General features: G+C 45.8%; 1 protein-coding gene across 1 annotated transcript; it reads right to left on the bottom strand.

The window, feature by feature from the left end:
* Window positions 1-5,601: 5,601 nt before the first annotated feature.
* LOC125751931 (matrix metalloproteinase-15-like) lies at window positions 5,602-20,889 on the bottom strand. The gene is made up of 11 exons (XM_049031370.1): window positions 20,633-20,889; window positions 19,912-20,114; window positions 14,482-14,630; window positions 14,189-14,311; window positions 12,760-13,067; window positions 12,399-12,560; window positions 11,683-11,909; window positions 11,097-11,235; window positions 9,240-9,390; window positions 9,000-9,115; window positions 5,602-8,758 (listed from the first exon to the last, which is right to left on the bottom strand). Exons 2-11 carry the CDS (start codon window positions 20,035-20,037, stop codon window positions 8,319-8,321), a joined length of 1,941 nt encoding a protein of 646 aa, XP_048887327.1. The 5' UTR covers window positions 20,038-20,114; window positions 20,633-20,889; the 3' UTR covers window positions 5,602-8,318.
* Between the last annotated feature and the right edge of the window lie 1,332 nt (window positions 20,890-22,221).

Here is a 22,221-nt window from a genome sequence, read left to right as displayed (position 1 = left end):
AGTTTTGATAGAGCTCAACATCAAGGAAGACACTGGTGTATTGACGGCACCAAATTAGACATTTTGCTTGAATCTTATCGACCCCAGCATCACTTCTAAAGGGGGTTGGAAATACTGAATATTGATTGACACACGTGACCTTATTGCTGGGAAGACCCCCCCCCCCCCACCCTGTGGGTCTCCTGGCAACAGCAGTACAGACACAGAGGATTGTTGTCCCAGAGAGAGAGGAAAAGGCACTTGTATTGAGCCAGGAACCTAAATTAAACTGAACAAAAAGCAAAGAGATGGAAAAAAGCATCATCGCTAGGCAACCGAGACAGTGTCACCTCAGAGCCACCCAGCTCTGTCCTCAGTGGCCCTTCTCATCTCCTCTCCTCTTTCCTCTTCCAAAACTGGCCCCCAGTCATTCCCATCTGCCCATTTTCATACTGTGTGCTCCTCTTTGCTCCTTTCATCAAGCATGCAAGAGATGATGTCAACGAGTCCCCCTTTGGCTGACTTGTCTGGCCCATTACCCCCCTCCCCCCCCTTCTTTAAACACTCTGAAGTTTGTTCATGCATGAAGAAATGAGAAAGAGAGAAAGATATATGTCAAAACTGTCACTTGACTCAACAGAACTCAACAGAAACGTCACAGCACTACTTGAACATGAATCCCTGTGTGTAAACTCATCGTTGATCACTTGCCGGCTGCTGAATTTGCAAATCGGGTTGGTCAGGTCCAAACTCCTTTTTTTTGTTCTTCCAGTGAACACCTTGTGAAAGGGTGTTTTTATAAGGAAATAACCATATTTTCTTTGATTTCTGCGGTTCCACTTGAAGTTGCCATCTCCTGAAAGTACCGGTCAGCTAACTAGCTAAGGGGAGGGAGTGACAATTCTGAATCACTGATAATAAAAGTGGGAGTGCTGGGGCGCCCTGTGGAAAATCTGAGAAAATCAAAGAGAAAGCATCCTCGGCTCACCTGCTGGCCGAAAGCTGAAGGACTAAAACAGTCTCACAATTGGTGATGAATTATGTGTATTCACACAGAAATGAACGAAATACAGTTTGGAACCAGTTTCTATTGAATGCTGACAGAATGCCAGGTGCATTGTACGAGTAAATTCTATTCCATCATTATTTTGCATTATCTAATTAATTGTTTTTGCATACTTTCTTCTTCAGATATTTGGAAGGGGGTGGTCACCCAGTGCCCCACATTAACGAGCCACCACTGTTGCAGATACAAAGACACTTTTCACTGCAGTCCACCCTTCTGCCAACCCCCCCCTTACATCTCTGTTTTAGCCCCTTCCTATGTGTCCTCTGGCCAAAAACTTTAAAGCAGACAAAACATTCATTGTGTGAGGCTCACAAGTTAGGGGTCTTTTAAGCTAAACCAAAAATTGAAGTTTGTCTTCCTGATTTTTACAGCAAATATTTTTAAGATCTAATTGGACACTGTTTGGAATTATTTTCAACTGCATTTCCCGTGGGGGGACTGTGCAGAGGTTATCCTAAGTTGTAGCCGTGGTAAAATTGGGGCCCTGCCTCATGAAAAATGAAATGGTCAAACATGAAATATTTACCTGGCAACATTAGATTGTAAAAACAGGGACATTTTGGAGGGGGGGGGCAATAATAACATTTGACAGGAATGATGGTTGATCGATGCACTGGCAAAGCTTATCTTTCTTCTCAAAAAATAGTTCATGTGGCCCCCCATGTCAGTGTAAAGCCCCCAAAGAGGCTAAAGTGTCCCCGTTCCCAGAGAATGAATGAAAAAATGCTAAAGAACTGGCGTGCATGGAAATGTATGAAGGAAGCTCATCATCCAATTCAATTTTCAACAGAGTCATCCTTTCATCAGTCAACGAGCCCATATGAAAGGGCCTTCAGTCGCTGGGAGCCTGGGAAGGCCTGGCTGGCAGAAACCATCAAACAGCTGTACTACATTAATGTAGGGATTGTGAATCCCACAGGCAAAGGTGAGAGTGAGCCTCCTGGGGTGTGTAAGCGGCTCCCACCTGACGGCGGGTGAGATGGAGAGAATTCCACAGGTGATACGTGGGTCTCTGCAGCTGCACCTGCTGGTCGGAGGTGTGGGGGCATGAGGTTCTGGGGCACAGTGTGCAAACTCCTGCCGGACACAGCCCAGCATACACTGTGGGTTATTATTCCAAAAGCTCATTTTGGATTTGAGGAAATGTTTGGCAGTGGGGGTGGGGGTGGGGGTACGGTATTTTTAGTAGGGTGATATCCCTCTGAGAGTGGTGGTCCTCATCTGGTGAAACATCGCTGTGGTTATAGTAAACAGCCCACTGAGACCAGTAGATTCCCAGGAATTCATCACTTCTACACAAAGAGCCATTTCTGGTCTAAATCAATAGTCTTCAGCCTCTGGCATTTCAGCCTCCTGTTCGACTAACGCCTCCATTTCCATTTGGTTTAAAACAAAGAAGCAGACAGAAGACTCAGTGAATCTCACCTAGATTCTGCCTCCCACTAATTTGTCTTGTCATGTTTTGGTTTTGCTACTGTCAAACCATAATGCCCAAGCCCAACCACATTTAAAGACATCGGCAATGGATGAAATACTGTGTGCTGATTGGTTGCCAAGACTGCTTCTTCCCACATTAGACTTTTACATCTCATCCAATCCCTGCTGTGCTGTTTTCTCTTTCTGTTTGATCTGTTCTATTCAATTCAGTTCAGATCAGTTTATATCGCACCTTTCATAAGAGTCGCCCCACAGCGCTTTACATGGGTGTATTGTGATACATTACAACATCATTAGAGAGAGAACAATGCAAAACAAGGAAAATGAATGACAGAGAGATGAAAGAAAGGAAGCCAGATGACAATGAAGGAGAGAAACCAAAAACTCTCAAGCAGGTCAGTCAGTCCTGAACCAAACAGGTAGCCAGTCCAGGGAACAAAGAGCAGGAATCATGTGGTCCAACTTCCTGCTCCTGGTGACAATTCAAGCTGCTGCATCTTGAATATGCTGTATTTAAAGGAGTATGTATATATGCCAAGTGGGACACAGCAATCATTTTCTGGCAGAATGATCCTCTTTTTGTAGGTGTCCTCGTATCCAGCAAACATTACTTGGCGTCTTCTCAAACAGAATCCCTTAAACTGGTACATATTGCTCCTCTTCTAATTAGAAAGACCCATCCATCCAATTTTTATAACCGCTTGTCCTTTTCAGGGTTGCAGGAGAGCCGTAGTCTATGGCTACAGACTCAAGGCAGTGAGTAACCCAGGACGGGTAGCCAGCCCATCGCAGGGCACACTCACACACCATTCACATGACACATGCACACCTACGGGCAATTTGGTAACTCCAATTAACCTCAGCATGTTTTTGGACTGTGGGGGGAAACCAGAGAACCCAGAGGAAACCCCACAATGACACGGAGAGAACATGCAAACTCCACACACATGGAGCCGTAGCAGAGACTCAAACCCTGGTCCCAGAGGTGGGAGGCTATAGCACTAAGCACTGCAGCACCGTGTCAACATTAAATACATTTATAACGATAATTAAAACATCAGATTATGGTCATTTAGAATTAGTGGAAAGAAGGGATTAAGGGATCTTGATCAACCACTGCTGACAGTAAAAAATAGCATAAAAAATAACAGGTAGTAGGTGATACTAATGTTGACATGTGATTGAATGTTTAATGGATCATACCCTTGAGCAAATGATGTCATACAGATTCAGAGAGTCCTTTGATTGGGCCCAGGTAGCGAGCAGGTGGGATTTGATGGCATGGAGTTGTAATGAGCAGCAGGTGGTAATTAAGTCTCCCAATTAATTTTAATGGGGTCCAGCTGCTGAGCATTCCCAGCACAATCAGGAAGCGATTTGTTTGTGTGGGTGGTGAAGTTCCCAAGTTTATCCAGGATTTGGAAATGTTTAGGATAGGGTTATACCATAGGGAGAGAACTTAAAGAGTTGTGAAATGCAGAATGTGGGAGGCAGTGTGTGGCTGAGCCAGACAAGATGCTGTACTGTATCTGTGATCAGAAGGTTGCAAGTTTAAATCCCAGAGTCTGCAGAGTGATGTCACCATTGGACCCTTGAACATGGCCCTTAATTCCCATTTGCTCCAGGGACTATCTGACCTGCTTTCTGTAAAATGTACATTGCTCTGGGTGCTTTTCTATTACCTGGTACCATACTTTAGGTACTTCGAGAAAGTACCAAAAGGATGGTACTTCAAGTTGCTGGTTTTCCACTGGCATACAAACTGGTAAAGTGCCAAATGACATCACAGCTGGAGGCGTGTATTTTGTGCTAAATTAGAAAAATGGCTGTTGTCTATTACACAGCTTGGCGATATGCAATAGTAATACAAACATCACATGCTATGCAGATACAATTCTTACATCGCTAGTCAGCTATGTTAACATCAGGCTTTTTCTTACTTTCAATTCTGTACAGACATTATTACGTGGATGCGTTAAAGTTTCGCTAAAATATTTTTACTCTGTTACTCATAGGAAATAACTTAGCAAGTTTTGCAATTTTAATTATTATTCCTCTTATAGATTCTTATATGTTTAAAAATTTGTTTAAAGTCTTACCTCTGCTGCTTCTGCATGAGCGCTGCTCACATTCTCCCAGATAATCACAATCATTTTCACCCTTGCTGGTTAAATCACCCATAGACTGGTTTGTGATAAATTTATTAACTCCTTTATTTTGTTTTATAAACACCCCAATATTTGTATTACAACAAAAATCACATAACTATATTTACACTGAAATTACGTCGCTAGGATCCTATAGTATATTAAACACATCATACTTTTTTCATTTCTTGCCATGCGATCCCGATCTTTTTGTTGTATCTTTTCTTCCGACCAGATGTTTTACAACTTTTTTCAAGACGGAGGTTGTATTGTGTTTCAGAAACAGGCTATTTGCATAACCAATCGACAAGGACAGCGTTTCAAGTTCCACCCCAAAGTACCACAGTACCTACGACTGGAACTTTTGGTATTGACACTCAACTGGAAGTCAATGGAAAAGCAAAAGTACCAAAGTAAAGTACCAAAAGTACTAAAAGTGCAGTGGAAAAGCGCCCTTGGATGAAAGCCTCTGCTAAATAATCAGTAGGCTTTACCTGTATTAAACCTGCGCCAGGCTGACACAGATATCTGGGGGGGCACTGGGAGGTTTCCCCAAAGCCCCTCCATGGTGAAAGGAAAGTGATTGTTTATGTCTGCTTAGCCAAACCGCTTTCTGGTGTATTTCAAAGAAAGTACTTGGCAGGATTCCGTCACGTTGGTACCTCGCCATAAACGAGCTGTGTTGGCCTGACTCATCCAGAGATGAAGCACTGGATTCCAGGAACCTTCTCCTGAAGAGGCTTCAAGCTGGATGCAGTGGCCAGGGGCAGAGAGCTACATCCTGGAAATGGTAAAAATCAAACCTGCGTCCGCTTGCTTGTGCTGCGCATGTATGCGAAGACACTTGCTGCTTATAGCGTGTTCGGTAATCGTCTTCCTCTTTCTCATAATTCACGGGACATAGTGCAGTTTTAGCAAGTGCCTCAAGAAAGAAGAAAAGCAGAATAAAGTCTCCTGATCAACCGTAAAGCTGGTTTAGCAGTCACTTTTTATTGTGTAAGAAATACACATGTCCAGCATGAATTATTACATCTGACAAGAAGTGAACAACATAAATGTAAATCTTCAGTATTTCTGCATAAGGAATGTTATTCACAAATTCAAATAAGACAATCACACACCATTAAAAAATTAAGTATTATTTACAATTGAATGGATTTCAGTTAAACTGAAAAAATGCAAATAAATCTAAGAAACACAAAGCAATTTACATAAACAAATTCTCCTATTTCCAATGATATTAAAAAGAACAATATAGTATAGTCTGCAGCAAGACAAAGCTAATCTATCACGAGACCAGAAGTGCCCCACTAACCGAAATCCTGTACGTTTCACAGAATACGTTTTAATTAGCACCTAAATGAAAGCTGAAACGCCAGGTGAGACAATTCACTATACAAATGTCTATTAAAGTGATTAACGGATGAGGTTGAGCGAATCCGTGCAGCCCAAGAGGACTGGCGTTGGGCACCCCGGCTCAAGATTTTTAGGGAACATCACTCATGGTCTTATACCTCGCCCTGCATCTCCAGCTTCTACAAAATAATCTGGAAAGTGAAGTCCACATCCAGATTTAAGGTGACTGGGAAGAACATTCCACTCATGAGTATAAATTATGGGGGGAAGGGGTGGGGTTGTAACCCCCCCCCCCAATAATCAAAACCAGCCAACCCCCTGGACCCCCTTAAATGTGTGGAGACCTCAACCCTATCAATGTTCAACCCAAAATTATACCTTTGGTTCCACTGGAGGAGATTCATAGGAAGATACAGATTAGTGTAAAGAGGCACTCTGCAGGCCTGCAGAAGGCCTTCCAGACTCTAAAGGTAGAGAAGGCAGGGCCCGTATGGCCAGACCTGGGTGACTGAGGCCAGCCTGCATATCTATCAGAATTCTACAGAGAGATCAGCTACAATAAGAATTAATTTTCTTTTTCCCGCATAAATTCAGACCACAGATGCCCTCAGTCTCGTCCTAGAGCCTGTGCCTGACTGCCCAGCCCAAGGGAGGAAACCGGATACTGTCTGGCTGGCCCAGGCATGTGATGTGTCTCCCCCTGCCTATTTATGACAAGCTACCAAAATATGTACCCACCCCCCCCTCAAGATTAGTAGCAGGGTAGGCATTAGCAAATTCGGGGGGGTAAGAGTACCCGGTGCCAAGAGAGACAGCTGCATAAAGACACCCCCTCCACCCCCCACTAGTTAGTGATTTTGAGCACAGACACAGGACACAAATTCTGCTCCTGCAGTTCACAGTTTATGTAAAATTGGTACATTTAAAACAAATATTTTCATGATATGAAACATCACAGAAACACGGCGGACCCTTATAAATCTACTCGCTCTGCTCCTGGCTCCACAAACATGAATGGGATTATGGGTAGGGCAGTGTCCACCCACCCTAACTAGTTCTGTCTGAAAGCTTTACCCCCACTTAGCCTCTCTGTAAAGATTGGGAATACGAGCCTGTTTCTGGCACACGTTACGTTAAACATTTTACCACACTAACCAACACTGGGAAGATTTTTTTTTCCATGATACCATGATTCTCCTATGACAAACATTACATTACAACACAAACAGCCTGTTGTAATGAGTGCGCTTTTGTTAAGTTTTTATTTTTGTTATTGAGGCTTTGTGAGCTCATGGGTAAGAGTTCAAACATTTCAGGGCAATGCGATGAAGTGTCGGGTCTGTGGTGACCCTCTGTTACGTAAGCAGGTTGTCTCTAGGTCAGAGACGGGCAATCAAACCTGCAAAGGCCCAGTGTTTATGCAAGTTTTTGGGGCAACCATTAGGTCAGCTGTTCAAACCCAGGTGTGTAAACCCTTCAGCCAATTAATCCTCTAATGAACAATCTAATTAAGGAGTATCAATGAAAACCCACATACACACCGGCCCTTCCTGGATTGCCCACCCCTGCTCTATGCGATCTATCTTTAAGTGCTAAAAGGTAAAAACAGGTTATTTCCAAGTACCTTTCATTCACAGGCACATTGGAGACAAAAGGTAGTGCAACAATGACCCCTTTGAACATTTAACAGACCATTTACACCAGCAACTTTAACTGTACTGCCTGAGCTACACATTTGTGCATTAAATCACGGTGACTTTGACTTTCTGAAGTGGAAGGGCTGCCTACTCTGCATGTCGTCTGGGTCGTCAGGATTCCGCAAGGCATCGAGTGAGGAGATGCGCACCGCTCGGCCTGCCCGCCTCCAGAACCAGTAATTTCCAGGTCTACTGGTTTCTGACCCACTGGTTCCCCCACTGAAAATCCACAGCAGTTTCTACTACCTCAGATGGGGGGGGGAACCTTTTAGAGGAAGAAGGCTTTCCTTTGGCCGATTCTAAGTAGCCAGCATTTCACTTTAATTCAAGCTGTAATTGTCTTGCCAGATTTCACTTCTTTGTCTCAGAGAAAGCTTCTGGGTGCCGGGGAGGGGGGGGGGGGGATTTCCTGGTTTAAAAAAAAAACTTACATACATACAAAATAAAGGAAGCCAACCAATCAAAAAATGTGCAAATTTTACTTGCATAAATAGACTACAGTATTTGGACTGGGAGGTGTAGGGAGTGGTTTATTTGCACCAACGCATGTGAATATCACTGTGTTCAAAACCTGGGATTAAGTGCGTGTGCGCATGTGTATCTGAGACACGGGGGTGGAGGTGGGTGTCGGGGTCACACCCAGTCCTGCAGGGAGCGTTTGCAGTAGACCAGCAACCTTGGTGGCCCCTTCCTCTGCAACGTGCTAATTATGGCGTAGATCAATCCCAAAATGCACAGCACCAGCACCAGTGGCACCGTCACCATGACGATGTCCATCACGCTGGCCCCGCCGTTATCCATCTTCACCACCACGTCAATGTCACCGGTGCCCTCGTCCTTGTAATCCACCTCGTTGGTGCGATCGCCATCGCGTCCCGCGTTGGGGTCGAACGGCTTATCGTCGACCTTGGGCCACTTGTGCCCTGTATCCTTGTCTTTATCCGTGTCCATGTCCGGATCCACTGGGCATCCCATGAACTCCCGCAGGATGGATTTGGGATATCCCGGCTCGCTTGTCATGCGGAGGTTGTCAAATTTCCAGTACTTAGTTCCTTTGTAGAAGTAGGTGTAAGCTGTGCGGTAAGAGAAAGAGAAACAAACATTTTACCACAGTGATTAAAACACTTAAAGCAGTAAAAGTACTGCATAGTCAGGATTAAATTCTCAGGTGATTTATACTTACAACATTATGATCTTCATTGCTATATAAATAGACAAATATGATTAATTTTCCTGTGCCTCATACAAACCCTAAAGGTCCCCCTCCTGTCTTATTTCATAGTTCCCTGCCCTCTGCTCCTCTCCCTCACCCACCTCCGTCTTCGCTCAGGAAGGCCCCCCGGGGAGAGGGTGGGATTTCCCCCCAGACGCTGATGGATTTGGGGTAGTCCCTGTCCGCAGCCCGGGATTCTTCATTAAAACGCCAGTATCTGTGGCAGGTCAGAGGTACTGAAAAGGACATCCTGTCCTTCCACTGCTCCCCTCCCAAATTCAGGCAACTGAAACGCAAAGGTTTGGCAAAGTGCAACTAAGGGGGTGGGGGCTGTTTCTTACCGGTCCCCTCTGAATAAGTAGGTGAAACCTGAGGGTTCCCACCAGATGGCCGTCTCAATCTTGTCATACGGGATGTCCCGCCCATAGTACATCAGCTCCTGGGGGTATCCAGGCTCCAGGTGTGCCTCCCGAAAAAGCCAGTACTTACTTCCTAGAGATGACAGGGATGGGATTAGGGATTATGGTGGATGTGGGGATGTGCTATCCAGCTGGGGTGTTTAACACCGCGGAAACCGCAAATTTGCATGTGGCCCCCGAGGTTAGGAGGGCCCCCCTGTTGGCAACAAACAGTCATTAAAGTAAATATTAAATACACACATTCCTTATTAGGAAGATCCCGAAGCAGCACATTCTGCTAACCACTTAGCCAGCTATGATCTTCTGACTCACTATCTTATTAACTGTTTATTTCATTTTTGAAGCATCTGAGAAAGGGTAGGGGGAGCCCATGTGACTATTTATGTGGGGTCACAAAAACAACAAACCAGTCCCTGGTAATATCCTGGATTGGGAACCCAATTGGCACCTATTGTCTCAGTGTGGGGGGCGGCATGGTGGTGCAGTGGTTAGCACTGTTGCCTCACACCTCTGGGACCCGGGTTCGAGTCTCCGCCTGGGTTACATGTGTGTGGAGTTTGCATGTTCTCCCCATGTCGTCGTGGGGTTTCCTCCGGGTACTCTGGTTTCCCCCCACAGCCCAAAAATATGCTGAGGCTAATTGGAGTCGCTAAATTACCCATAGGTGTGCACGTGTGAGTGAATGGTGTGTGAGTGTGCCCTGTGATGGGCTGGCCCCCCATCCTGGGCTGTTCCCTGCCTCGTGCCCATTGCTTCCGGGATAGGCTCCGGACCCCCGCGACCCAATAGGATAAGCGGTTTGGAAAATGGATGGATGGATGTCTCAGTGTGGTGAGCTGAGCCTAATCTGTTGAGAGAATCGCCCATGTCAAAGCAGCCAACACAATAAAGGGCCACTCTGCACAGGTCAGCTCGACAGCTGTTTGCATGCCCCCCAACCCCGGTCCTACTGGCAGCCATTCTCACTCCGAACCGAAACTCATGCAGTCAGCATCTGGAAACAGCATGCTGACACGACTGGCAGCCACATCTGCCAGAGGTCCCGCTCCAAAATCTCTCCTTTTCTGTCGGCTGTTTTCCCTAAATGCCAAGATCCAAATGTTAGGATGTTTGGCCGCTGACATCATTAACACTAATAACAACTATAATAATGTTTTTCATGGGGCTGCAGCTGTCTTGCTGGGGTAGGGACTCAAGGTCTGTTTTTAATGTTAAAAACAAGGAACACTAGTCTGAGCAGTATACAGAAAAGAACTTAAGAATATAATTTTCTAAGTGTCAGACTAGAGCCTCTGCAATGAATGTCACAATGACGTAAGTTTGAACTGTCGGCACATAAACATCAAAATGAGGCTAAAGGTCAAGTGAGTCAGTGAGACGGTATCACCTTGAACAAGGCAAATAAAGGATGCAAATTCTCATTTTATAACTGCTTTAAGGGAGGGAACCCAAAGCGAGTGAGGACACAGCTTTATACAGGCTGCCCTCCACACATGTGCCCCATTCAGCTGCCAGAGCTCCGGTTACAGCGAGGGGGCAGGGTCTCGCATCCTGGCAACAAGGAAAAACACAATCATAAACCACCCGCATGGTGGGATCCGCTTTCCATCCAGATACACGTTCCCCATGACAGGGCGTGGTCTTTCCCTCCCCGTGGATGGGGCTGATCTGATCGGAATTAATCATTATGAGTAACAAAAGGTCTTTCGTCTTTACTAGATGGGCCGATTATCCAGCGCTATAAAAGGTCAGAAAGTACAAAACGGCCAGACGCAGTACCTTTGAAGAAGACGAACCTCCCATCGTGTCGCTCGTAGGCGGCGTCAATGTCCCCAGGCAGCCCCCTCCAGAAGTGCCCAATTGGCATGGGATAATTGTCCAGCACCCGATTCCGTCGGACCCTCCAGAACCACCGACCCTGTTGGGCAGAGAAGGGTGCAGACGATCAGATCTCCACACTGTTTCCTCGGGGTCTGAAAAACATGTTGTGTTCATCAAGTAACATTAGCGTCCACGCCTGACCAGAGTATTTGGAAGTAACTAATGTGACATTTAGACATTGTGGTACGTTCACCCAACACACTCAGCACAGCCACCGCACGAGGGAGGTCTATAGATTCTCTGGCACGCATCCAGAACTTGCTGCTAATTCAAGTGTCCACCGTTAAAAGCAGAACGAGAAGCTCTGCCAAAGGGTTCTATATTTAAACTGGCCACCCTCAGCCATTCCTCACGTTTATGAAGGCATGACAACTCTAGGATGACTTGAACAAAACGCAGGTTCCCCTTGGGCTGTCCCCTGGCCGAAGGGATTCATCACGCTCTTCTGTTGCAGACTTCCACATATCACTCATAGGCACCTCACCTTGAAGACAAACATCTCTCCACGCAGCATGGCTACGGTGTCGAAGTTGCCCTCGCAAATATTGGGGCCATAGTGGTCCGGCCGATCAGTCCCTTGGGGGCTCTCGGGCTGTCTGGGGGGTGGGCCCTGGGGTGTCCTTGGGGGGCTGGGCTGTCGGGGGTCTGGCTGAGCAGGCTGCCGGGGGGTAACGGTAGGCAGAGGTCTGGTGGGGCTATTGTTTGGGGGACCTAGTAGAACCAGAACAGAGACAAAAGCTGATTTCATTGACTCATCCTCCCCAGACTAGATACAGCCAATGACCACACACAACCTTGGAAGGTATGCAACGAGCCAAAATCATAACTCATTCTCCAGAAACTCAGTCTGAAAGCCGAATCTGGAAAGCGGCCGCAATAAGTGGAGCAGTGCTTTAGAAACCACAACAAATGTCACGACCCTTGCAGAACTATCATGAAGCCCACAATGGTATAATGAACATGTGTATAATGGACATCGTCACCCCACTACAATCAACAATTCTACACAAATTTTGAAGGACAAACCAAAAAAAGTGCTTGGTATATTTGTACAGCTAGGCACTTAACGAAGCTCTCAAGATACTCAAACCTGATCAACAAGCATCTCAACCTCAACACTGCTAGCAGCAAACCTGACTCAGTGGATCAATCGACCGGAGAGATAATCTCCAGACCCTGGCTTCAGATGAGGCAGCCTACCGTAGATCTGCTGGATTCCACGCTGGTCGTCCTCGGGCAGCTGGAAGTCATCGGTGTCCATCCACTGGTAGAAGGGCGCCATGATGGCAGAGGGATTGTTGGAATGTTCCAGGCCGAGGGCATGGCCAAGCTCATGTATGGCCACCAGGAAGAGATCATTCCCTAAAGAGGGAGAGCAGCAGAGTCACCTCAAACCAAAGTTGGAATAATTTGCCTCTTGGGTCTTTCAAAATCAAAATAATTCAATTACTTCCATTAATTGACCTGTTAATGTGACCCTACCCCCCCCCCCCCCCCCCCCACACACACACACACACACACACGCACACACACACGCACACAATCGGCCTTGTCAAAATACCTGAGAGATCTTGATTGCCAAGTGTCCAGGGTTCATCTGAGTCAAAGTGCGTGTCCCCACCCATGCCGGGCCCAGGAAAGTAGGCGTGTGCCAGGAAGCCACCAGCACCATCAAAGGGTGAGCTGTCACCATGGAAACCAGAAGCGAAGAACACCATGATGTCAGGCTCCTTGCGCCGGTTGTACTTCACTTCATGGAAGGGCACCTCATGGAAGCGCAGCGGCGTGGCGCTCTCCCACACCCGGAAGGCCTTGCGGACCGCCTCGTAGGAGTTGTACTGGCCCACTTTTGGAGTATAGTTCTGAATGCTGGAAATAGGGGGGTGAAGCTGGTCAGACTTTCTTAGAGGATGAACACCTCCAAATGTCAAATCACACTCATCAGACAAATCTAGGTATTCCTTTATATCTACCATTTTGAAAACCAATTAAGACTTACAGGATAAACATGATTGTTTACAAACCCTAATATAGGGGTTCAGTTGGGCTACAGTAGGACTTTCAGTGGTGACCAGTATGTGTGTTAATACTGCAGGTCTCTGGGGCAGTTTAAGGACGTTTAACCCTCTGGGGTCTAGGGGCAGGGAACACACTTTCACTGACTGGGGCATGGTCACACATTTCACTCAATATCATAAACTTAATTCATGGCAAATACATTATTTCGTATATATTTGTTTTGGCATTAAACTCATCTTAGTCTTAGTAACTATGTAACTATGTTAGATGTTTCTGAAGCTTGTAACTTGACATCAAAGTATAGACATTGCAAAATGCAGTTTTCAACACTTGCAGAAACATTATAAAAGTACATAATAAGCAATGGTTGCAGTTTGTTTTGATCCCAGATATCTGACCACCAAAGTCTTGGCTACATGAAGATGACTAAATGGTGTAGTTGCAACATTAAGTTGGATAAATAAATAAGAAAAAACAAACTCATGTCACTATTTCTGGGCTCCTTTCATTGAAAATTTAGCAACTTTCATGTGTATGCATGAGCCATTCACCCCTGGCCACATCCCCCCCCCCCGATGGGGATGTATCTAGATCGCGTTTCACCGCTGCGTTGTTCATCAAATTACCATGCAAGTGCGATGTGAATACACACTAATGCTATTTAGAATGTGAATAGCGATCTTCAGGTGAGGGCAGCACTACACGCCCCCGATGCAGGTAGAAGAAAGAAAGGCTACATGGTTTACTTTTTTGCCAATTTAACCTAATTTAAAAAACTTCAATACTTCGGACAATGGACGTTTTGAAAAGAAGACAGATTACGGATTTAGTCAGTGTTTTTCATGTTTCTACAATAAGATTTCAGCGAGTTACGAGCTGAAATAGACTAGAAAGATACGCGGCGTCGCCAACGACACCGTCGACTCCAGAGGGTTAATAAAGGTGTGTTGAGGCTCAGGCCGCAGCTTTACCTGAACGTCAGCTCCTCCTTGTTCCACCTGTGACCTGTCAATGCGTAGCGTTTCCGGCGAACGTTGGTTTTGATCTGGCCCCCAAATTTGTCGGGGACTCCGCACCGAGGCCTCTTCATGGCCCTGGGAAGCAAGAGCAGCTGTCAGCACTCGCTCTGGCTGGTGGGTCTGCAAAGTGCTTTCTGTGTGTTACAAAAACCCTATGTGGAGACCCTATGTGGAGGTGAATAGAGCATCCGGCTTATATACATAGAAATTACATAAAAATGCTCAACAGTGGAGGGGGGACGTACTCCTGTGTGGCCTCGTCCAGGACGCCGGTGACCGGCAGACCATAAAACCGCTGCATGTCGCTGATGGCGGAAGACAGTATCTGCGCCGAACGCATGGTGGACATGCGACCGCTGGCCTGGGGAAGGTAGCCATAGAGCCGCAGCCAGGACTGGAGGGGGCAAAGGCAGCAGACACTCAGTATTTCGGGGGTGGGGGGGGGGGGTCACTCGGGGTTCAACCTGGAGAAGCTAAAGACCCCAAGCTGTGATGGCAAAGAAAGGTAAGGATGGATGCACCACCTGCAACAAAACAATTATAAATAAGATGAACATCCAAATGATTACTTTGCTTCTTCAACAATACGAGTGACACATTGACACATTACACCCCCCCACAGCACTCTCATTGTCAGGGGTGTGCTAGGGCAGCGCTAGGCAAGCCTGATGGACTGAGTGACACATCACTGGTCCCCATAGACTTCAGTGCAGTGTTTCCCAATCCAGTCCCCAGGACCCACAGTCGGTCCATGGTTTTGCTTCCTCCAAGCTCCCTGCCAGACAGTCTGCATATTTGCTCTCCCCCAGCTCCATGTAGAAACAAAAACCTGCACTGTCTGTGGGTTCCTCAGGACTGGATTGGGAAACAGAGTTATGATCAGTTTCTTTGTCCTTCTTTGCTATGGGAATACTGGCTGTGTGTGGTGATGCTCAGCTGGTACACATTAAATTTCAGCAGGAGGCAGGCGGCCGTTGGATGGGACGTCATAGAATGAGACTATGGAGATCGGTAGTCATTACTTAGGAGACGGAAAGTCCTATAGGCAGACAGAGGAGAATGGGCCAGGAATACGGACACCCAGGAAGAGTAGCGGGATTCAGGCTGGGGTGGAGGTGGCAGGAAGGATTCCATGAGGGGACAGCGGAGAAACATCAATGACAGTCACGGGCTGATGGGTAGTGGGTGGGGTAAGGCTAGGGTGGTGTGTGGCTCAGTGGATTAGGATGTTGAACCAGTCATCAGGTTGCTGGCTCAAATCCCACAGTCAGCAGAGTAGGGATCTTGCCACTAATCCCCCGAGCAAGACCCTTAACCCCCATTTCCTCCAGGGACTGTCTAAAAAGGGACTGTTTTCTTAAAAGTGTATGTAACTTTGGATAAAAATGCCTGCTAAATAGATAATAATGGACATTTTTCTTCGGTAGGCATTTTCTATCCCAAACACTACTAATTACTTAATTATTCCTAATTAGAATAATGTATCTTTGGGCACTGATTACAACAACCACAACACAGCAATAGCAAAGTTCAGGCTGAGCCTACAAATTACAAGAGACTGTCAGAATCAGTGAAGCTGCCAGGACCAAAAGCACGATTCGGTGCAGATTTCTGGGCATAGAGCTCAGTGGTGACCTGGGTGGCTATGGGTGTTATCCGCCCAAAAGATGTAAAAACCATTAAAAAACCACAAAAGCAGAATGGCAACACGTCATTAACTAAAATGGATGCTCTGTACATTTCCGAAACCATTTCCGAAACCTCTCAAAACTGATGTCACCACCAATAAGATATTCGGCATGGCCTGGAGTTTGAACGGATCTCACTGGTATCCTTCACCTCCATCTGTTTTCCTAAAGCTATCAACCACAGCTGCTAAGCAGACCCCCGCAGCCAAAGAAACTATTGTTGCTAAGGACAGATTTTCATATTTTGAATAGTAGCTGGGGATTGTGGCTTCTTTTTGGGAGAGGGGATACGTGGGTGTGAACTCTCTGCATGTCATCCACTGAAACTTAGGTAACCTCTGGGGAGATTAAAGTCAGTGAACAATGTATGAATTACAGGTGTCCCACAGTCTAGCCCCAGGCTTGCAAGATGCTCTAGCACCAATCTGATGTTTAGTGACCCACTCCTATCTCCTCCAGAACCCTTTGGACCCCATATTTCTGCAAATGGCCAGCCAAGGCCCACTCCTTCTCTCTTATCTACTCTAAATCATAGACTCACACTGCTGCTGCCTCCCTTTCACCTCTCTCTTATATCAGTGTTTCCCAATCCGATCCTCAGAAAACTGCAGTACTGTAGTTCACATTTTCGCTCCCTCCCAGGAAGGAACAAAAATGTGGACTGTCTGGCAGGGAGCAGAGAGGGAGCAAAAATGTGGACTGTCTGGCAGGGAGCAGAGAGGGAGCAAAAATGTGGACTGTCTGGCAGGGAGCAGAGAGGGAGCAAAAATGTGGAGTGTCAGTGGGACCCTGAGGACCGGGTTGGAAAACATTGCTCTAAACTTTCTCAAAGTATTTGCTCAAGGAGGGGGTTTATGTGGAGAGCTCCCAGCTCTAGGAGAGGTGTGCCATGGCTCTAGTAATTAGGACTCGGTTACCTATTAAAAACCACAACTTGGGTCTTTTATTCACCCCCCCCACCAAGCAAACCTTGGCATCGATTGCAGTGGTATTTATTACCGAGAGCTGGAGCTGCTGAAATTCTCCTAAGTATTTCAGCAAAGTAACTCAATGTGCGGCTCGTTACTAGAAAACCAATTGAGAAGGTTCTGGAAGAATAGCCAAGGGGGAAAGGAACATGGCAAAAAACCCATTTCGGCCCTGCCTCAGGTCCTGGTGCTTATCAACGCCTGCAGCAAAGCCCAAGCGATGCTTTAAAGACACGTTCACGTTAAGCCTAAAACCGAAATGAAAGTAAAATATAACTGGCCTAGAAGATAGTCGACGGTGCCAACAAAGAAGGCCTGATATTCTGATAGCTACCATCTGCCTTTGCTGACAACTACTCAAACCACGCATTTTGCATGGGGCCCCAGAGGTTTGGAGGCCCCCTGTTGGCCACAATCACGCACTACACTTCAGAGTGCAGGGTGAGGGTGGGGAGGCCCAAAGTGGCTTATTAATGGGACCCCAGAAACTACAACCCCAGCCCCGCCCACAGTGTAATCCTCAGCCCTGTAACAGAAAACAGAAACGCATGAATGAGCAGGACTGTGCTGAAGACTGTGCTGTGAAACAAAGAGCAGCCTGGAATTAGCTTGGCCAGAGATACACCCTCTCCAGTACAGCAGGACACCTCATCTGGCAACGAGAACCCGCCCGACCTTCCAGGAACCAGATGCACATGCAGCCATGTCCCCCGTGACATCACATCTATCCGCACCAACACCAGCAGTGTGGTGTCCATGACGACCTGCAGTGCGGTGTCCATGGTGACAGGCAACTGCAGCAGGGAAAACACAAACTTTGCTGGGTGAGGCAAAGCAATGGAGAGCTGAAGAGTTCAGGCTGAACACAAGGGGGGGGGCACCTTGCATCACCAGACCCCCCCTCCTCCTATAGCTATGTCTATCTGTGCCTCGCTCTTACACAGCCAGCAAAAGACAAGTGTGCACATTGTCCGTCACACGACGCCGGGCAGGGCTGGGCATCTCAATGGCGGCCCTTTGTTTGCAGCATGCTCAGGAAACAGCTGTCACATTCACCGGTCACATGTGTCACAGCTGAGTGAAGCCCCCCCCCCCCCCAGTCTCCTGATCCCCTACACCAACTTGGGCACATGGGAGACAGGAACGTCACCACCTCCATTCCCAGACTGACTCCACTACCTTTCACTGCTTAGCTATCATCAAATATCATGTAGACTCAAAATGAAGCTAGTGTGTGCTGCTCCGGATTGGAAGGTTGCTGGTTCAAATCTCAGGGGCAGCAAGGTGATGTCACCCTTGGGCAAGGTTCATAACCCCCTATTCCTAACTCAATTGTATGCCACTTCAGATAAAAGCATCTGCCAAACGAGGGACAGTCTTATCCACAAAAGGCTCGCAGCTTTTTGGGGTAACCTTTAGGTCAGCTGTTCAAACCCAGATGTTAGAACTCTTCAGCCAATCAGTCCTCTAATTAGAAATCTAATTGGGGACTTGCAGTGAAAGCCTGTGTACACAGCGGCCATTTCCGGATAAGACTGCCTACCTCACTAAAGAAATAAATGTACCCAAGTCATTTTTTTAAAGCACAACTTCTGTTGTCTTCCCCATCGCACAAGCTAGTGTGTCACTGGGACATGTATTTCAAATTCCAGTATTTGGGGGGGGGGGGGCAAAAATCACAATAACAACAACTATCCTGCCCTGTCCCATGTCAGACGAGTGGGGGACAAAGTGGCATAAATTAAACAGAGAGTTGACAGCCCCCTTTCCAGCTTACATGCCTCCCTACACAAACACGGCAGCTGCCAATGGTCAGGTTAAACACACACCACATGGCGGAGTGAACCTGTTTACTCTAGAACGAGGTACTCGATTAAAAAAGTAAAACACGTGTTTGTGTTTCTGTTACTAGGAAAACGGCAGAGCTCCCAGTCGTGTTAAAACACTGGTTCCAGTCTAACGATATTGCACTGAGTTGTGAATGACCCTTGCATGCGATCTGTGCAGTACGTACCGTTTTAATATGGATAGCTAAATAAAGAGGTGGAGTTCTATCTGAAAAGCAAAATATAACACTGACAAAAGTTAAGGGGACATTCGGGGGCAAAACACCTGATATTATTCCTGCCTGTATGCCCGCATATGGTCTCTCGCTAGTGTGTCAGTGAACTGGCAGAAGCTGCGTGTCCTTTAGCAGGGGGCGAGGGGCTGTAGGAAGGGGAGGAGCCGGGGAGGCCATTGTTACGGTCCGTGGAGTTCATGTGGGAGCAGGCAACTGGAGCCCGGAATCACGGTTTTTATTAAAGAGACCTCCAGTGCAGCTTTTAAAACAGGCACAATGAGATCGGCAATTAAACGGAGCCGAAACGGGAAACAGGAGCGTGTAGTGGAAACAATGTGACTGATAGCAGCACGAAAATGACAACAATAAAACGCAAGTTTTAAAAGGCTCCCTGCGTTCATACAAAACTTGCGAATTCACGCGTGGTGCGCCATCTGTAAAAAAGGGAAATCATCGCTGATTTCTTTGTCTTTGCTGTCCCTAAAAGGCAGTATATCTAAAGGTCGTGCCGTAAATTTAAACACATGTACATGTAATTATAGGCGAGTGATGTTCGGCATCTATCTGTGGCTAGTCGATTACTATCAATGTACTAGTAGAAAATGCAAATGGGTAAATATTACTCCATGATAAACTATTCTGCATGGACCAGCTGTCTGAACATGAAACTGCAAGATTCGTGGAGTCCAGTTATGAAATTAAAGCAGTAAATTCGTATATTTAACACATGTCGTTGAGGTTCTTTGTCTAATAGTTCATTAAACGCATATTAAGGCACTTTGTACTGTAGAGAAGATCCAAGGCAATAATACACCTTTAAAAGACTTTCAACAGAGGGAAGTTTAATCATTTTTTAAGTTAGTAATGGCTGTCTTTAAATATGAAGAAATCAAATTTGACCAGTTATTATGAATGCGGGATTTACATCATGCTGACCGCTATATAAATATAAATCACCTCTGCGTTGAAGCTGTCATCTTGCTCTGCCCGAACCGCAGATCTGTCCGCCACCAGCAGAAAGAGCAGCAGGACCACGGTCCGTTTCCAGAAAAGCCGGGTCCAGCGTTTCGCCGAGGATCCCATTCCGCCCGTGCAGCCAAGGGGAGCCTTTCCCGGTCCGTGATCCGTGCAAAACACGGGGCAGTGGCTGCAGGCTGAAGCTATCCACGGCACAATGTGCTCTTAATGCCGAAAAGCCTTGCAATTCAAAAGCCTGCTCTTCTTGTAGCATAGAAGCGTTCATGCACTACTTGTACACGACCCACAGTGACTATAATAAACAGTACAGTTTTCCCGGGAAGGCAGGGACTTAATTTCTTAGTAAGGAGTAAAAATTAAACAAATAATTTTAGAATCCTAGTAACCCATTTTATGTGCAGCGGAAATCCCAGTTTCCCCTGTCAAATCTCTACCGGCCAATAAATCGAGTTAATTAAATTCGGTTAAACATGAACGTTACTAATAAGGGTTAATAACACTCAAATATTGTGCATGTTGCTAATTACTGTAACCAGTAAACATGTATTTCTCTCTACGATACAAATATAGAGCGCTTAAAAAACAAGTACCTTTGTACAGCGCAAATGTGTTTACTACTGACTAAAGTTTGCGTTTACTGCCTGCAAAAGTCTACTCCCGCTATCGAGTAAAAAGGAAGAAAAAAAACGATGACGACTACCCTTGGATCCCAATGTTAGTCATAAAATGAACTTGGTGGTTTGCCCGATTTCTGCCACATTCCCTTAAGCGTTTCTGAAGTGCGTCTCCGTTTGCGCGCAGCTCCGTCGGCCGAGCGGTCCCTGTGCAGCTCCATCTGAATAAGGCAGATCTGGCTCCTCACCGCCCTCTATCAAGCTTGACATTAGGAAAGAGAGGGAGAGAGAGATTGCTATCATTATCCTTCTTGACTACAGGACTCCCAAAAAGCTACAACACATGGCAGGACTGATCAGCTCTGTCAAATGCAGGCCTGCTTTCAGCTCTGGAACAATTTTAGCTACTAATGAAAGTTAGCTTTAGGACTTAACACTGAAATGTGAGCTGAAAAGCCTGAACTGGCACTGTGCTTTCTCCGGTCATTATAAAAATTATAAATATAAATACTAAATAAACCAAGCATGCATTTATGGTAATGGAGAGGGGAGAGTGGAAGCAGTTCGTTGAACTCCTTCTAAAAATGTTAAGGTATTTCTGTATTTTTTCCACCATGCATCACAATACATGAAAGGGGATTGTTATCTCATTATACAGCTTCACAAAACTGCAGAGCTTAACACAATCTGGAGGTCTAACTTCCCCACAATTCCATGCGTTTATTTGCCCACTTTTATGTTTCAGAAAACTTTAAGACCATGAATTGAAATCCTTATGGACTATTAACTTGAGTGAAAACATTAAAAATACCTGCATCCCATAATTAATGTGTGTTACAGTATCTCTTTGTATAAATGTGTTTATGAGTTCTTGTTTTCTAACACTGGATATGCAGTTATCTTGTCGTGTTGTCTTGCACTGAATAAAAGCTTCTTCCTTCTGTGTCTGTACCATGATTTTCTAGTAAGGCCTTCAGAGACCCGGGCGCCGTGAATTAAGGTGAATTAAGGTGCATTAGAGGGAAGTTTTAAAAATGGAGGGATCTGTTCAAGGTTCAAAACCAGAGATGTGTGCAGCTCTTAACCTTAATGGATAAGTCCACAAGGTTTTTTTTGGTGATCTGAGCACTTTTCCCCATCACTGAAGGAACCATTGGTCTCCATAGGTGGTTGAGCATTATCAGGTCAAGATCATACAGAATCTGAAATATAAGTTTCAGATTAGCAGATGACCACGCCCATTGGAGCTCGTATCTCTAGCCTCCCACATGCACCCTCAAATGCAGATATAGAGAATTTATTTTAGCAGCGAAACCGAAACCATAGAAAACTACCGCCAGACCGTTAACTGTGTAGGTCCTGCCCTCAGTTTGCGTTGTCATCTCATTTGTACTGCAGTGCTCCTGAATAAACAGGTTTGTAACAGTTTTAATTCAGCGAATGTGGTTAATCCTAATTACTCTTATTGCATTTTTAATTAATTACATATAATTTAAATTAGTTTCCAATGTTCCACATATTATTATTATTATTATTATTATTATTATTATTATGTGTTGGTGTTGTGACACCCCATGAAAATCGCTGGTCACACCTTCAGCACAACATTGAAAAATTTCTGCTGGCACCTCAGATTGTGTAATCAATGCGAAAATAATGATTTTTCTCTGAGCGG

Source organism: Brienomyrus brachyistius, chromosome 11 (assembly GCF_023856365.1).
Source record: "Brienomyrus brachyistius isolate T26 chromosome 11, BBRACH_0.4, whole genome shotgun sequence".
Taxonomy (NCBI): domain Eukaryota; kingdom Metazoa; phylum Chordata; class Actinopteri; order Osteoglossiformes; family Mormyridae; genus Brienomyrus; species Brienomyrus brachyistius.
The sequence above is the reverse complement of the archived record's forward strand: the minus strand, read 5'-3'. Positions and strand labels throughout refer to the sequence as shown.

Coding starts and splice junctions, on each gene's coding strand:
- LOC125751931 (XM_049031370.1), bottom strand. CDS start 20,037: ATGGGATCCTCGGCGAAACGCTGGACCCGGCTTTTCTGGAAACGGACC. Junction 14,312..14,481: donor CTGGACGAGGCCACACAGGA/GTACGTCCCCCC, acceptor CTTGCTTCCCAG/GGCCATGAAGAGGCCTCGGT. Junction 13,068..14,188: donor AAGGAGGAGCTGACGTTCAG/GTAAAGCTGCGG, acceptor CCCTATTTCCAG/CATTCAGAACTATACTCCAA.